Here is a 13908-nt window from a genome sequence, read left to right as displayed (position 1 = left end):
CACTGTTCGTTATCTTCACCTTGCATAAAACAATTTAACTATGAGTGGCAAATTTGTTAAAGTGTAAAAAAAAAAGTAAATCATAACCTTATTTGAAAACGCTTTATCGTATTTGACAGCAGTTCCTTCCATATGTATTACTTAGTATGCAGAGCACACATTTACGTCTGACATTATCTAATGCCATGTTTTCTTTAGTGATTATTATCATTTCGTTTGTTTTCCGCACAAATCTAACATTAATATATATAACTGACCCGTGACGGTATGATGCATGTGACCCACATTCGTCTACATTTAATGCGCATTAGCTTCAAAATAAAACGTTAAAAAAGAAACAAATATGCGCTGTTAAATTGTTATAGTTTAATGAAATAGATATATATGCGCTCATTAATATTACGATATTCATAAAATAAATGATTTTTTTAGATGTTGAAGTTGGGTTTACCCGAAAACTTTGAATTGGGTATAGTAAATACAATATGCTTCCAAAAAGAATTTAACGATAGTCAATATCATTAGGGATTTTCGTAAAAACTCGAATAAAAGATATACAATTAAAATATCTAAAAAGTAAATTAGATGCACTGTATAAATAAAAGTAATCGTTTATTTAAATTCGAAATTTTAAATTAAAAAGGCATTGACATCTTCCAAAATTCACTATTTCAGATGTTAGATACTGGTAGATAACAGCAAATACTTGAGATGCATGAATGAATTTTGATATACCATTACACGATTTGAATAATTTCCTTTAAAAGAAACAAACACAAGATGATGATTGTGATACACAAGACCCTGCTCAAAATTTAAAAAAAAAATGATAAGAATTCCTGGGTCTAGATAAGCAAGAGAATTCTAGTAACAGAACTGGAAACGGACACATAACTAAAATGTAAGAAGGGGAAAAAGCGTACCTGTCATTTAGGGGGAAATTCTATACCGTGGCGGTTTTTCCTAGGCGGGGGTGGGGGTGGGTGGGTCTGGGTTAATTCTTCCTAAGGGGGGAATTCTCAACCAGGCCCATCTTTCCGGGAGGGGATGTCTATTCCGGGCCCGTGGAAAGTATATGCAGGGGGAAATTCTATGATACAACACCAGCATTGAACAAAGTATTTTCCACGAACAAATCCGCCTCCGGACTAGAATGATGCTCCCTACTTGTTGATTTCATATGATTAGCATGAACGAAAATTGTCTATGCAGCTTGATATCGTGGGCCTTAAATAAATAGTTACCCCGGTCCATTCCTAAGTTAACCGAGCAATTAGGATTCAATTTGTAGAAGCTAAAAGGAAACATTGCTACATGTACATGGTTTATGGTGATTTGTCAAAGGCATTTAATCATGCATGGTATAAGGGGTTTCTTATTAAGATACAAATTTAGAGTTAGTGATAAATTGCTAAAACTGTTCTAAAGTTATCTAAACAGAAATGAAATGGTATATTGCATAAAAACACGTTTGATAATTCAAACTTACATGCTAGAATCCCTCAAAGGATCTGTATTAGGTCCTCTTTTATTTTCTTACATGTATATTTTGTTTGTTGCATCCCCCTCCCTTATTTATTCTTTACTCTTTACTCATTCGTATCCGATCAGACGCTGTCATTGTGCATGTCATTGTGTCTCTTGTATTATGAAAATATAGCACGAAAATATACTTGTATACATAACCAATGCATTATAAAAAATTTTGAATTTATCTAAATTCAAATATATTTTTAAATTTCATGTTAAATATTATTATGTTGTATAATATGTATTAACTCTATCACAACAATGCTGCATTGTGTAGTTATAGAACCGATATTTCTTTTGATATACGTGTATTGGGATGTAATTACAAGCAACATGTTCATCGTAACGTCAAAACGGTCATGTTTTTACGTCTGTGACATTTGCTTTTTGTTGGAATTTTGTAATTATTAGACTGCATATATCTTAAATTAAAGAAAACACTTTTTCAAGAGATGCACATTCATTAAAAATCATAAAATTTCTTAATTTCTTAATTTTTGCTAAAATCAATCTATACGGATGATTGATTTTGAAACAGTTATTCAATACGATTACAGCAAGGTGTGACATTCAGTGTTGACTCCGTAGATTGTTTCAAACTCAAATTTGTTGTTACGATGACATTTTCATTTGCACATTCCGTAAATGATATTCAAATGGTGCACATTACTAAAATTGCATTCTTAAATAACTTCAATTCAATAAATATCTTACTTATTTGTGACGTTTTGAACGTCAAATTATCATTGTGACACATAGCTATACATTCCATACCATTTTAACTTTTACAATAATCTACATGTCATGTTAAAAGTTTGGTCAATAATATGTTTAAAAAAATATAAAAACCTATTTCTAAAATCGTTTTTATTTAACACAGACCGTTAACTCAATATAACCCAAAAACTCTATTAACAGACAATTTCAAATTGTGACTTAAGACGTTGTGACACATAGTCTAATGAGCATAACCGCAATGAATAATCCACATATCAAACACCTATAATACAATATTCACCGTTTCTTAAGTATATTTATTTTCATATTAAAATCACGTATCCAAATATTAATTCAAATTTTAAATAAATAATTCAGAATTCTCTCAAATATTCAATGTACTTACAAAATGTGTCATTGACATGGTTTATTTTCCTAACGTTAAGGCTTATCTACACATCCATTCTTGCATTGTAGATCATCGTCTACAGCGTACATATTAGGTGACATCATAATTTTAATAAGTTATATTATCAACATTACCATCTAAATTATTCTACAAAATTTTATGTTTGTATCACTAGTTTTAGGAAAGCTATTAACATTTTGGTAAAGTGTGTGCGACACCGTCATTACCTGTCTACATGCAATATTTACGTCAATTTCAGAATATCCAAGCTAATACAATTTAATGATTCGCATTTTGATCAGATGTATTGATATCCAATGGATAGAACGTAAAATTGTGAAAATGATGTTCAACTTTCGTAGAGTAAAGTGTTTTTATTAATATAAAACAGCGTATATACTACCGTAATGCTATGAAATACGTTTTTACACCAACAGCGTGCACGACGTCTTAGCGTTCACACGGAGCTAATGCGAAATAAATCTAATGCGCATTAAATCACGACATAGATTTTAATTCGAAGTAAAGTAATACACATTAGAATCTCTCTGTGGACGTGGTTCAGATTTAATTCGCATTAATTACGTTTAATGCGAATCAAATTCTTCGTGCGAACGAAGCATAAAAATCTGCGACGCTTAGAAGAATCATACATTAATTTGAATATGCTGTTATTACTTGTTACTTTACTCGAGACAACTTAACCCCGGGGTGAATATAAAATTGGGTGCAACTATTGCATCAATGAATTCAGTTGAAAAAGATTAAAGAATTTTGTTTTATTCACTTCGGTTTTGTTTGTAAAAGTTTATAAGTAAAGGGGAAATAAAAAGTGTACCACGCCTAGGGAGGCTATGGGTCAATGAATGTAGAGCACACAGTATATATGATTTGATATAGCTTATTTTCTAATAAAGTGCCGGCGACATCGATTGCACGCTTTTATTGACTTTGAGTGAAAAGTAACATTATTGTACTGTAATCACTTGCTTATTCTAAACTTATAAAACTAGAGCACGTGAAAATTTCTGATCTTAGCAGTTTCCGTAAAGTCACGTGGTAAAATGTCTTACATTTGGAAGTCCTCTAAATGGGAAACATTTTCTCAAAATGCAGCACGAGTTATTTCCCCTTGAATACAAGGGAGCACGTTGCTGTTCTCAATTCATAGGGCCAATATAAGCATTTACTATATCTTATTGTAATTATAGGTGTCATTTAAGGGATTTTTCTGTAGTTAAATGAAAAGTAAAATGACTGCAAAGAAATGTAAAGTCCGAGCAACTGCAAGTCCGATTTAAAATTGCTTTAAGGGAAAATTGTTGAGAACATTGCTATGCATGATTTTTCGTATTTTTCAATGTTGTTCCCATGGGCTGGGGAACGGGGTGGGTTGGAAATCTCTCCATTGGTTGAGTTTATAAAATCGTCATTTATGGTGGCCAGTAGAACGTAAGAAAATTTGAAAAGTTGAATTATAATTCAAGTTCTTTGTAGTATATTTGTTTTTTACAACATACTATCACACTCGGTGGGAGAGGGAGGGGGTAAAAATAGTAATGGCAAATACAGGAGGGGTAAGGCACACAAATACACTTGTTTACTATATTTTTCTCATAATAGATTACGGTGGTCTTCAAACACACATGTTCCCTTGGGGATTCGGGTTAGAATAGATCCTCGGTACCCCTTGCGTGTCGTAAGAGACGACTAAATGGGGCCGTTCATCGGATGAGACCGCGAAAGCCGAGCTCCCGTGTCATAGCAGGTGTGGCACAATAAAGATCCCTCCCTGCTCAAATAAAGTAAGCGCCGAAAATAGGAGAAAAGTGTACAGCCCTTCACCGGCAATGGCAACGTCTCCATCTGAGTGAAAGTTTTTAGAGATTGACTTTAAATAATATCGTATCAATCAATCAAACACATATATACATTTGTATGAAGTATATGAAACGTTGGATTCTGAGCATGACGTCCCGTTCTCTCTGTATGTTCTGCTTTCCTTGTTGATAGGGTCTTTGGTTTTACAAATACTGACCTATTTTCAATATATTCTTACATAAAATATGTTCCGTGTTCCGTTCCGTTGTCTGTTTTAGCAACACCCCAAATACATAGAGTTGTCTCTAGACTTACTGCATATCAATAATAATTTCTAACCCAGTTGTAATCAGATAATCACTGGCGGATTTAAAGGGATGTACCCGGAGGCTCCCCTTTCATTTAAAGGGACGTACCCGGAGGCTCCCCAATCATTTAAAGGGATGTACCCGGAGGCTCCTCTATCATTTAAAGGGACGTACCCGGAGGCTCCCCTATCATTTAAAGGGGTGTACCCGGAGGCTCCCCAATCATTTAAAGGGATGTACACGGAGGCTCCCCTATCATTTAAAGGGACGTACCCGGAGGCTCCCCAATCATTTAAAGGGATGTACCCGGAGGCTCCCCTATCATTTAAAGGGATGTACCCGGAGGCTCCCCTATCATTTAAAGGGATGTACCCGGAGGCTCCCATATCATTTAAAGGGATGTACCCGGAGGCTCCCCAATCATTTAAAGGGATGTACCCGGAGGCTCCCCTATCATTTAAAGGGATGTACCCGGATGCTCCCTTATCATTTAAAGGGATGTACCCGGAGGTTCCCCAATCATTTAAAGGGATGTACCCGGAGGCTCCCATATCATTTAAAGGGATGTACCCGGAGGCTCCCCTATCATTTAAAGGGATGTACCCGGAGGTTCCCCTATCATTTAAAGGGATGTACCCGGAGGCTCCCCAATCATTTAAAGGGATGTACCCGGAGGCTCCCCAATCATTTAAAGGGATGTACCCGGAGGTTCCCCAATCATTTAAAGGGATGTACCCGGAGGCTCCCCAATCATTTAAAGGGATGTACCCGGAGGCTCCCCAATCATTTAAAGGGATGTACCCGGAGGCTCCCCTATCATTTAAAGGGATGTACCCGGAGGCTCCCCAATCATTTAAAGGGACGTACCCGGAGGCTCCCCTATCATTTAAAGGGATGTACCCGGAGGCTCCCCTATCATTTAAGGGGATGTACCCGGAGGCTCCCCTATCATTTTCCAATTTAAGATAAATCATATTCTCTTGTTCAGAAAAAAAAAACGAAACAAGATATTTTACTTTATTGAGTTACATGTACTTTCATTTTTTAAACCCTTCAAATTTGTGTCATTTCTAAATTTCATATCATTAGAAATGACTGAAAATAGTAAAAATGACTACATAGGAGACATATTTCAAGCCCTATGAAATCCGTAAAATCTACGAGCTTCCGCGGGCTTCGCCCCCAGGACCCACGGCCAGTTGTATCACTTGGGTTCAAATTACAAATGTACTCTTTAATAGTAAATTTGAACTCTAGCGATATAATTGCCTGGACCCACTTGGGGCCTTAAGTCACTCCCGATCCCTGTTTTATGAATTTGCGTCCCTAGCCTAAATTAATGGATCCGCCCCGATAAATTGGTACCATATAATCTTTTCATAATTGAAAGTATTCGCATCTAAGCAGTTAAAGATAAAATAAGATGCTACATGTACAAGTCTTCCAGCTTTTCAACTTTCTCAGACACCAGTTTCTTCAAACAATGTATGATGGTCACCGATGGACCGCTCAAAAATGTATCAGTCAACCCCACGATATTGGTAATATATATATGTGATAACTTTTGTTTGCTCGTCCATACCATTTTTATTGCAATTAAGGGGTTCGGTTTAACAGTTTCGTTTCCTTCTGTTTCTGTAGATTTCCTTTTGTTTCGTTTCAGCCAGATTCGTTTTGTTTCGGTAGATTTCGTTTCGTTTCGCATTTTACAGGTGCCCGACATTTTATGCGCAACCAATGCATGTGCATTATATCTTGACGAATTTAGGTGTACGGATGTGATAATACGTACATATCTCTATTTTTAGTTTTAAGTAAAGTGCAAGAGAAAGATAGATATATATGTCAGGGTAAAGTATCAATGTTGGGCGGAACATCATCGCTGTATACATTGATTGTCGAATAAAAATTTAGAGAAAAGGTGAGGGGGGGGGGGGCTCTGTAATTTATGCCATGGGGCATCGATTTTCATGCTTAGTTTTTTCTTATTTTCAACAATCATCAGTTTTGAGAAGTAGGGGGTGTCGATGAAAGCTATGTGAATTCAGTGTTTTTGTCAGACATTCCACATATGATCGCATCCCTCAGCAATAAATGCTGTAAACTCGTTTGTCATTTTAAATTTCTTTCTTAGGTGTTTTTTGCTTTTGTTTGGCAACAGTGGTGGATTTAATGGGAAAGGCACCTCCCACTATAATTTTCAAAGTGGGGGGACGCCACTTTATGAGGCGTCCCCCACAACCACAATTCCTGGATCCGCCCCTGATTAACCTATAAAACCCCATGAAGACGATAAAAATGTACAAAATGCATACATGTATTATGATATCAACTACTCAATCCTCTGGTTCACCCCCCTCCCATTTGAATTTGTTTTCGGTCTGCACCTGGTTAATGTTAAAAACATGTACGTGTATATCGAATCCGTATGTTTAATCTTTCTGTAGAAATCTGGGTTGGTTTTTGTTTCTTCATGTACGATTCAATATTTTGAAAATAAATTTTTATTCCAATCAGCTTTGATACATTGCACAGTTCGACCTGCATTGTCGTTAACGTACATGTAGCAATAGAGGATGACGGCGGGGACTAGCCCCACACGTTCTCTCTCCGCTATTGTTACAGGGAACCTTGGTCAGGTTTAATGTTCGATCTATAGGCTGGTTCCCAACCTTCTGTTTTAAATAATAATAGCGAGTTGTAGTGTAAATATAATTAAATTTAACCAAGATTTGAAATAAAACATTAATCCTTGTCCCCTTATACACAATATTCAGGATTTAGAGCTTTGATTCCAATTTGTATTTGAAAAGATAAATATTTTCAGACAATTGTGACCCCCCCCCCCCCCCCGGTTAAAAAAATGATGGAACGAGCCTGATTATATTTATATCGTCATATATCACATTTTCTGAAATTCTCGGGATTCATTATATTGCAACTTGGACAGAAATAGATAAAATACAGCTGTAACCCGCCACTCCCTTCATCTTATGTAAAGTTTAGGACCGCATCGATAAACTTGCCCCCAACATGGGATGTAAAGGGAGTAACTGCAAAAATGAAACCTAAGATATATATGTAAATAAGATACTCACTTAGTTTACCACTGATGTCACAAAGAATGGAGGGAGGATTTTTAACGTATAGGTTTAGTTTCGCAAGCTCAATTTTCTTAAACCGGGAAATCGTTCTCTTCAATATTTGACCATTTATTCTGCTTAAAATTTCCAATCAGTAAAAGTGGGAAGAGGCCACTAGGCTGGTATGTTTATTTTTCCATAGCAAATTATGATAAGGTGTAATTATACTTGTAAAAACTCCATTTGAACACAAACTCGAACAATACATTATAATGTAAACTTACTTCCTTAAACTCTTCGTATATTGAAATTCAAACACCCACCATGAGCCCTATATCCTGATATGTGTTTTTAATTGTCCGTTCCGATTTACATTCCGCGTTTTAGAAACACCAGTTCTGTGGCAATTAGTCGACTTAACGGAAAAGGGTGTTCGATGTTCTGACTTGGGGATGTTTTGATGTAGAACGTTCCAGCACTTCCAGTGGAAGTTTCGGAACAAAGACGTTTCAGCAACAAAACCACGATGTTTTAGCAGTAGGGATCAATATCACCAATCCTATACAAGATTTGGTGTGGGACAAACACGAATCCTTTGATATAAAACACATGCATGTAATTCAATTAATAAGGCGTATATAGCCTCGGTCAGGTACTAAAGTTCGTGACAATAGCGTTGTGGTGTTACCCTGTAATAATTAACCAAAGCATTTTATCACCAGGCTAGGGTGTTTTCCCCTTCCTCTCTTTTCGAGAAGGAACGTTTATTTTTTTGTATGTGTAAAATTGTCTAGCTCTGTGCAATTCTTGATATTTAAGGTAGTTTTACCCCCCTTATTTTGATAGTATTATTGATATGTAGTGGAAGTGTTAAATTGAAACGATGAATTCAGAAGGGTTTCAACAGTCTCGTTGAAAGTCAGCATTTTACAAATTATATGGTCGTTATAATGATCTAATTTACAAATACAACCTATGGTTGGATCAAATGTTGTCCTGCATGTTTCATGCTGATTGTTTTAAGTAGGGCATACAAAGAACCCTATGGTTAACCATTAAGTGAGATACACTGCATTTAAATCCCAGTGTTTTGTCACTGCTAAATCTTTTTGCCAATGCACATAATAATATCGGTATCTGATAGCTTTATTATGATTGACTACCATTGTGTAAAACTTATACGGTACTAATTTTGATGCACCAGATGCGCATTTCGACAAATAATGTCTCTTAATTTTGAAATGAATTTCTAAATTTTATAACAGCAATTAAATATACATCCGTATTTTCATGCTAGTAACGAAGCTTAGCTACTGGGCTGTAGAGACCCTCGGGGACTAACAGTCCACCAGCAGAGGCTTCGACCCAGGGGTCATAATGTAAAACTTATACGGTACCAAGTTTGATGTACCAGATGCGCATTTCGACAAATAATGTCTCTTCAGTGATGGTCAACCGAAGTATTTGAAATCCGAAATAACTATGAAGTTTTAGAGCTAAATATAGCCAAAAACAGGGTGCCAAAAAAGTGGAGCCAAATTCGTCCAAGGATAAGAGCTATACATGAGGGAGATAATCCTTAATCTGATTCCATACCCCAACTATCAAATAGTTTATCCCGAGAGGTAATGAGACTCTGATGAACTGATTTTGAAGATGGTGTTGTTTTGATTATCTATTAAGTTTGTTATTAACCACCAGATCTGCCATTAACGAAGAGTGCTATAGCTATGTTGAAAGTTTAATAAAATCGGTAGTAAAGAAATACCCACATGTTTATATCATGAACAATTTTATTCAGTGTGATAGGAGGAAATTCATGCACACACCTTCCCACTGCTAAGGTTATTTCATATTGAAAATCAACCAAATAACGGATATTGGATGGCTACAATTGTTTCATAGTGCAATTAATTCCTTATGACTTACAGACTATGATTACTTTTTACTACAACTATAACGCTACACAGAGCAAACTCCTGTAATCCCTTTACCATGAAAAGGTAAAGATGACAAACAGTGCTCAGTCTCATAACTCAAACAAGGACAATGAAATTAAGAGCTGGACAAACACTGACTCTAGGACATACCGAAGGTCGGGTCAGGTGCTAAGGAGAAGTACGCATTTCCGTGTCACATCCGTCGTGAGCCATATAAACAAGTATTTAAAATTCTTGTCCCGGTTAGGAATGTCAAGCCACATCGTCGGTTAACCATGAGTGCTTCTTATAGATCATCTCCATCATGAAGGGAACGTGTGTGGACTCATAACCGTGGTTTGTGACAATTGCCGCGCCATAGTATTAACATATTAAAGTTATTTCCTCAGCTATCTTGTTAATCATAATAACGGGATGTTCTTCCTGTAATAATTTGCTTCCCATATCAGTATAGACTAAGTATATGGTCCCTACTCTGTTGTGTCCAGTAGTTTATATGTTTCGTGGTCTTACTATATTTGCCCTGTTCTTACTTTTGTATTCTTTATTGAATTGATAATATTGAACAGTCTTCGTTATAATCTCGTTTTCGTACCTCTTCATCTGAGAACAGTAAAAAGGTTTGCTATGCATATTAAAATAGTGCAATTTGTTTTTATCACATACAGCTGTTAACACATCACAGCAATGGTTTAACGCATCATGAAATGAACGTTATCTTTTTTAACTTTGTTAATCACGTGACTACTGAAACTTTAGTTTCATACAACACGTGCTTTTTGCGGTTGAGAATCAATTCCACTGTAAAACAGAGTTATTATATACAGTTGTGTTCATGCGTGAGTGGCGGATCGAAAGTCCCATCCCATCTCCTCGCCGTGAATTTACAAGGTAGTACTGCATGAAATGTAAAGATAGCGAACAGTGATCAATCTCATAACTCCTAAGCAATACATAATAGATAGTTGGGCAAAAACGGATACCTAGATATGCTAGCAGTGTATCTGATTTCAGTATGCTCTATACAGAAATTGAATGCTTGCAACCTAATCATATTTATATTCGATGCATTTCGCAAATTCTATGGTCGTTATAACGATTAGTTCGTCAATACAAACTCTGCACAGAACATACTAAACTCAGATATAATGCGTGTAAAACTCATAGTTTAGCACCCAACATGTCTCAGTATATTGGCTAAAACAAAGTTTTTTTCCGGAATTCCTGGATCCGACACTGTGTGTGTTAGTTGAACATATCAATCATGGTTAATTTATTTATATGTCGCATTTGTTTTATTTTCATCATTGATTAATGTTACAAAATTTTCATATTCTGTGTTCATAGTTATGAAGTTGTGGTATGGTTCCGTGGAAGTTATTGTACAGCTAAGCTCCGCCCCTGGAAGTTATTATATTGTACGTTGGGTTTTTGCCAAATGTTTTCTGTCTGATTTAAAGTATGGCTAAGATCAAAGGAAAAAGTAGCGCACCATGACATGATGTGACTAGTGATGAATGTTTAAACACTAAGCAATGTGTAAATTTGTGGTACTTCTAATACAACTCCTAACGCCTCAACAAGAATGAAACACTCTCAATCAGACATACAACAAACAAACAGCCAACCAATCAAAAGACCGAAACATGACTTACCGGAAGCTGGTAACTGGATTTCTTTTTCAGCAGGAATTAGAATAAGTAGATAGATCTATAGAAGTAATTTCTGGTTTGTTGGCTGAACACAGATTCACGGGTATCTGAAGTGAATGTGGAGATTCATTAGTTCACAGAAAATGCAGGTTTCAAATGTTTCACAATCTGGAATGGAATGAAACAGTTTTATTCAGCTATTCTACAATTGCCCATTAATAAAAGTATTATATTTCTCTTGCGACTGGATATAATTCTGCTCGTTTAACTGCTTATAAACTTCTCTGAGTTGAAATTTGACAACAGTCGATTTCGACAAAAATCGATGAGAAATAGCTATAGGTAGATAAGATCTTACCGTCTTCGCTTCTTTTTCATTTAAAACGATGATCATAATGGTTTTAAAGTACATATAGCACATGGAGATATTTCGTTGTTGACATGTGTATTTAAACTGAGGAAAACAAAGAGAACCAAGGGGTAGACCTGAGCATTCCGTAATTAAAGGTTCTTTCAAATGATCTCTTTGTTTATAGCGCACAAAATGACATCAACATCTGATAACAGTATTGCATGACTGATCCTTGTTAATTTATATTAATTAGTTCAGTGCTGGACAGGTTCTCTATTGTAATTATAGAACTCATTTAAGACCTTGTTGAACGAGAGGAATATATTATTGAAGACATATATTGGATTTATTGATAAAAGTGTAATCTCTAAACTGAAAAACCCAAATACCGATGTTTGAAAGTCCTAAATATATCTCTTTCTAAATGCATTTCACTGACTTGAAATTTCCATACTGATTTACCCTATCTACTTCTGCATGCTAAATACGTCTTGAAATTCAGTTACAGATATTGTTCAAAATGTCCTTCATTTCCTTGGTTTCTGTGAATGTAGATTTCCCTCGATTCTGTAACGAAAATGTGAAATAGTTGTCTTATTTGAATTGATTTTAATTAAACATGAACTCAACACTCAGAATTGTAAATCTTCAGTGAACAAAACAAAAACTCCTATAAGCAATACAAAATAGATAGTTCGGCAAACATGGACCCCTGGACACACCAAAGGTGGGATCAGGTGTCTAGGAGGAGTAAGCATTCTCTGTTAACCGGTCAAACCCGCCGTGAGCCCTATATCCTGATCAGGTAAACGGAGTTATCCACAGTCAAAATTAGTGTGCCAAGATGGCAAAGTACGTGATCCTTATGAAGATATATAAACCTTATAGGATACCAATTTTGATGCACCAGATGCGAATTTCGACAAACAGTGTCTCTTCAGTGATGCTCAACCGAAATGTTTGAAATCCGAAATAACTTAATTTACAATTTACAAACATTACTAGTTATTAAGTGGTATATTTTGCTTTGACGAGATCTTAATGACTATGCTAATATGCTGTGTTTTGAAACTAATATCATGTTATTGAGCTTACAAAAATATATCCTTGAAATTTTAATGCACGCATGTCAACAATTATTGTTAGCATGTATATTGTATTGTATCAAAACCATGGAACTGCAATGTATACTATAGTGATTTATATTCCTATTCCTGTTTTTTGTGTTCAATGAAGCCTGAAACTCCAAAGTACTTTTTATAAATTCATAAACACTCAAGCTAGAGAAAGCTACGTGGACGTTTTGAATGCTTATATTTTAGTTAAAATGATCGACTTCTCATAACTTAATATTTCTCTGTGTAAGACCTCCACATTTATTTTCTTTAGAAATTCTTTTTTCAAAGCAATTATCAACATGTTGTCTTTCCTCCATAAAGCGTATTCCTCGTTTCACAGCACTACACGGTATCTCCTCCTCTGGATTCTTCCCTCTCCCACTCTCCCCTTCTAAATCTCTAAATTTATCTTTATCGATCTCTCCTACAAAATCTTTTAACCACTCTTTCTTTCTGAATATTTCTTTTCCGTACTCATTTCACAATTCTATACATCTCTCTCTCTCTCTCTCTCTCTCTCTCTCTCTCTATTAGATAGTCATTGAGCGAATTATAATTTACAGTTACTTTGCTATATCATGCAGAATTCAACATAATAAACTGTCGTAATTATATCTCTATGTCTCTGTTGTTTTTGATCGGACTTTTAAATCAGAACGATACACCATCAAAACCTTATGGTTAACCATTCGGTAACAGACACTGCCTTTAAATGCCAGGGCTTTGTCAGGAGCCAAATATTTATGACAATACACAAAATGATCTCGGTATCTGATAGCTTTATTATGATAGACTACGTTGGTCTCATTTCATACCCTGGCTATCAAATAGTTTACCCCAGGAAGTGATAGAACTCTGATCATTTGATACCAAAGACTGCGTTGTTTAATTATCTATCAAAGATGCTTGTATAGTTTTGTAGATCGGGGATATTTTTGTTTTTACATTTCTCAACGTTCAGTCAGCGCATTTTAACTT

General features: G+C 35.6%; 2 protein-coding genes across 7 annotated transcripts in view; one reads left to right on the top strand and one right to left on the bottom strand.

Annotated features, from left to right (window-relative positions):
• LOC125666234 (uncharacterized) overlaps window positions 1-13908 on the bottom strand; it is a 249059-nt gene that overhangs the window by 46891 nt on the left and 188260 nt on the right. For 2 of the 6 annotated variants that reach the window (XM_056151488.1, XM_056151489.1), the window contains exons 4-5: window positions 12275-12379; window positions 11464-11567 (exon numbers count right to left, since the gene is read on the bottom strand). The exons of 3 other annotated variants lie outside the window; for them this stretch is intronic. The gene's annotated coding sequence lies outside the window, so the exon portion shown is untranslated. Of the gene's footprint in view, window positions 1-11463; window positions 12380-13908 lie in introns of all 6 variants that reach the window. One more of the 6 variants, XM_056151482.1, reaches the window with a different exon arrangement.
• LOC125677991 (splicing factor 3A subunit 2-like) lies at window positions 4855-7055 on the top strand. Its single transcript, XM_056150964.1, has 2 exons — window positions 4855-5714; window positions 6920-7055. Exons 1-2 carry the CDS (start codon window positions 4855-4857, stop codon window positions 7053-7055), a joined length of 996 nt encoding a protein of 331 aa, XP_056006939.1.

The sequence above is a fragment of the Ostrea edulis genome, chromosome 10, assembly GCF_947568905.1.
Source record: "Ostrea edulis chromosome 10, xbOstEdul1.1, whole genome shotgun sequence".
NCBI classification, from domain to species: domain Eukaryota; kingdom Metazoa; phylum Mollusca; class Bivalvia; order Ostreida; family Ostreidae; genus Ostrea; species Ostrea edulis.
The sequence above is the reverse complement of the archived record's forward strand: the minus strand, read 5'-3'. Positions and strand labels throughout refer to the sequence as shown.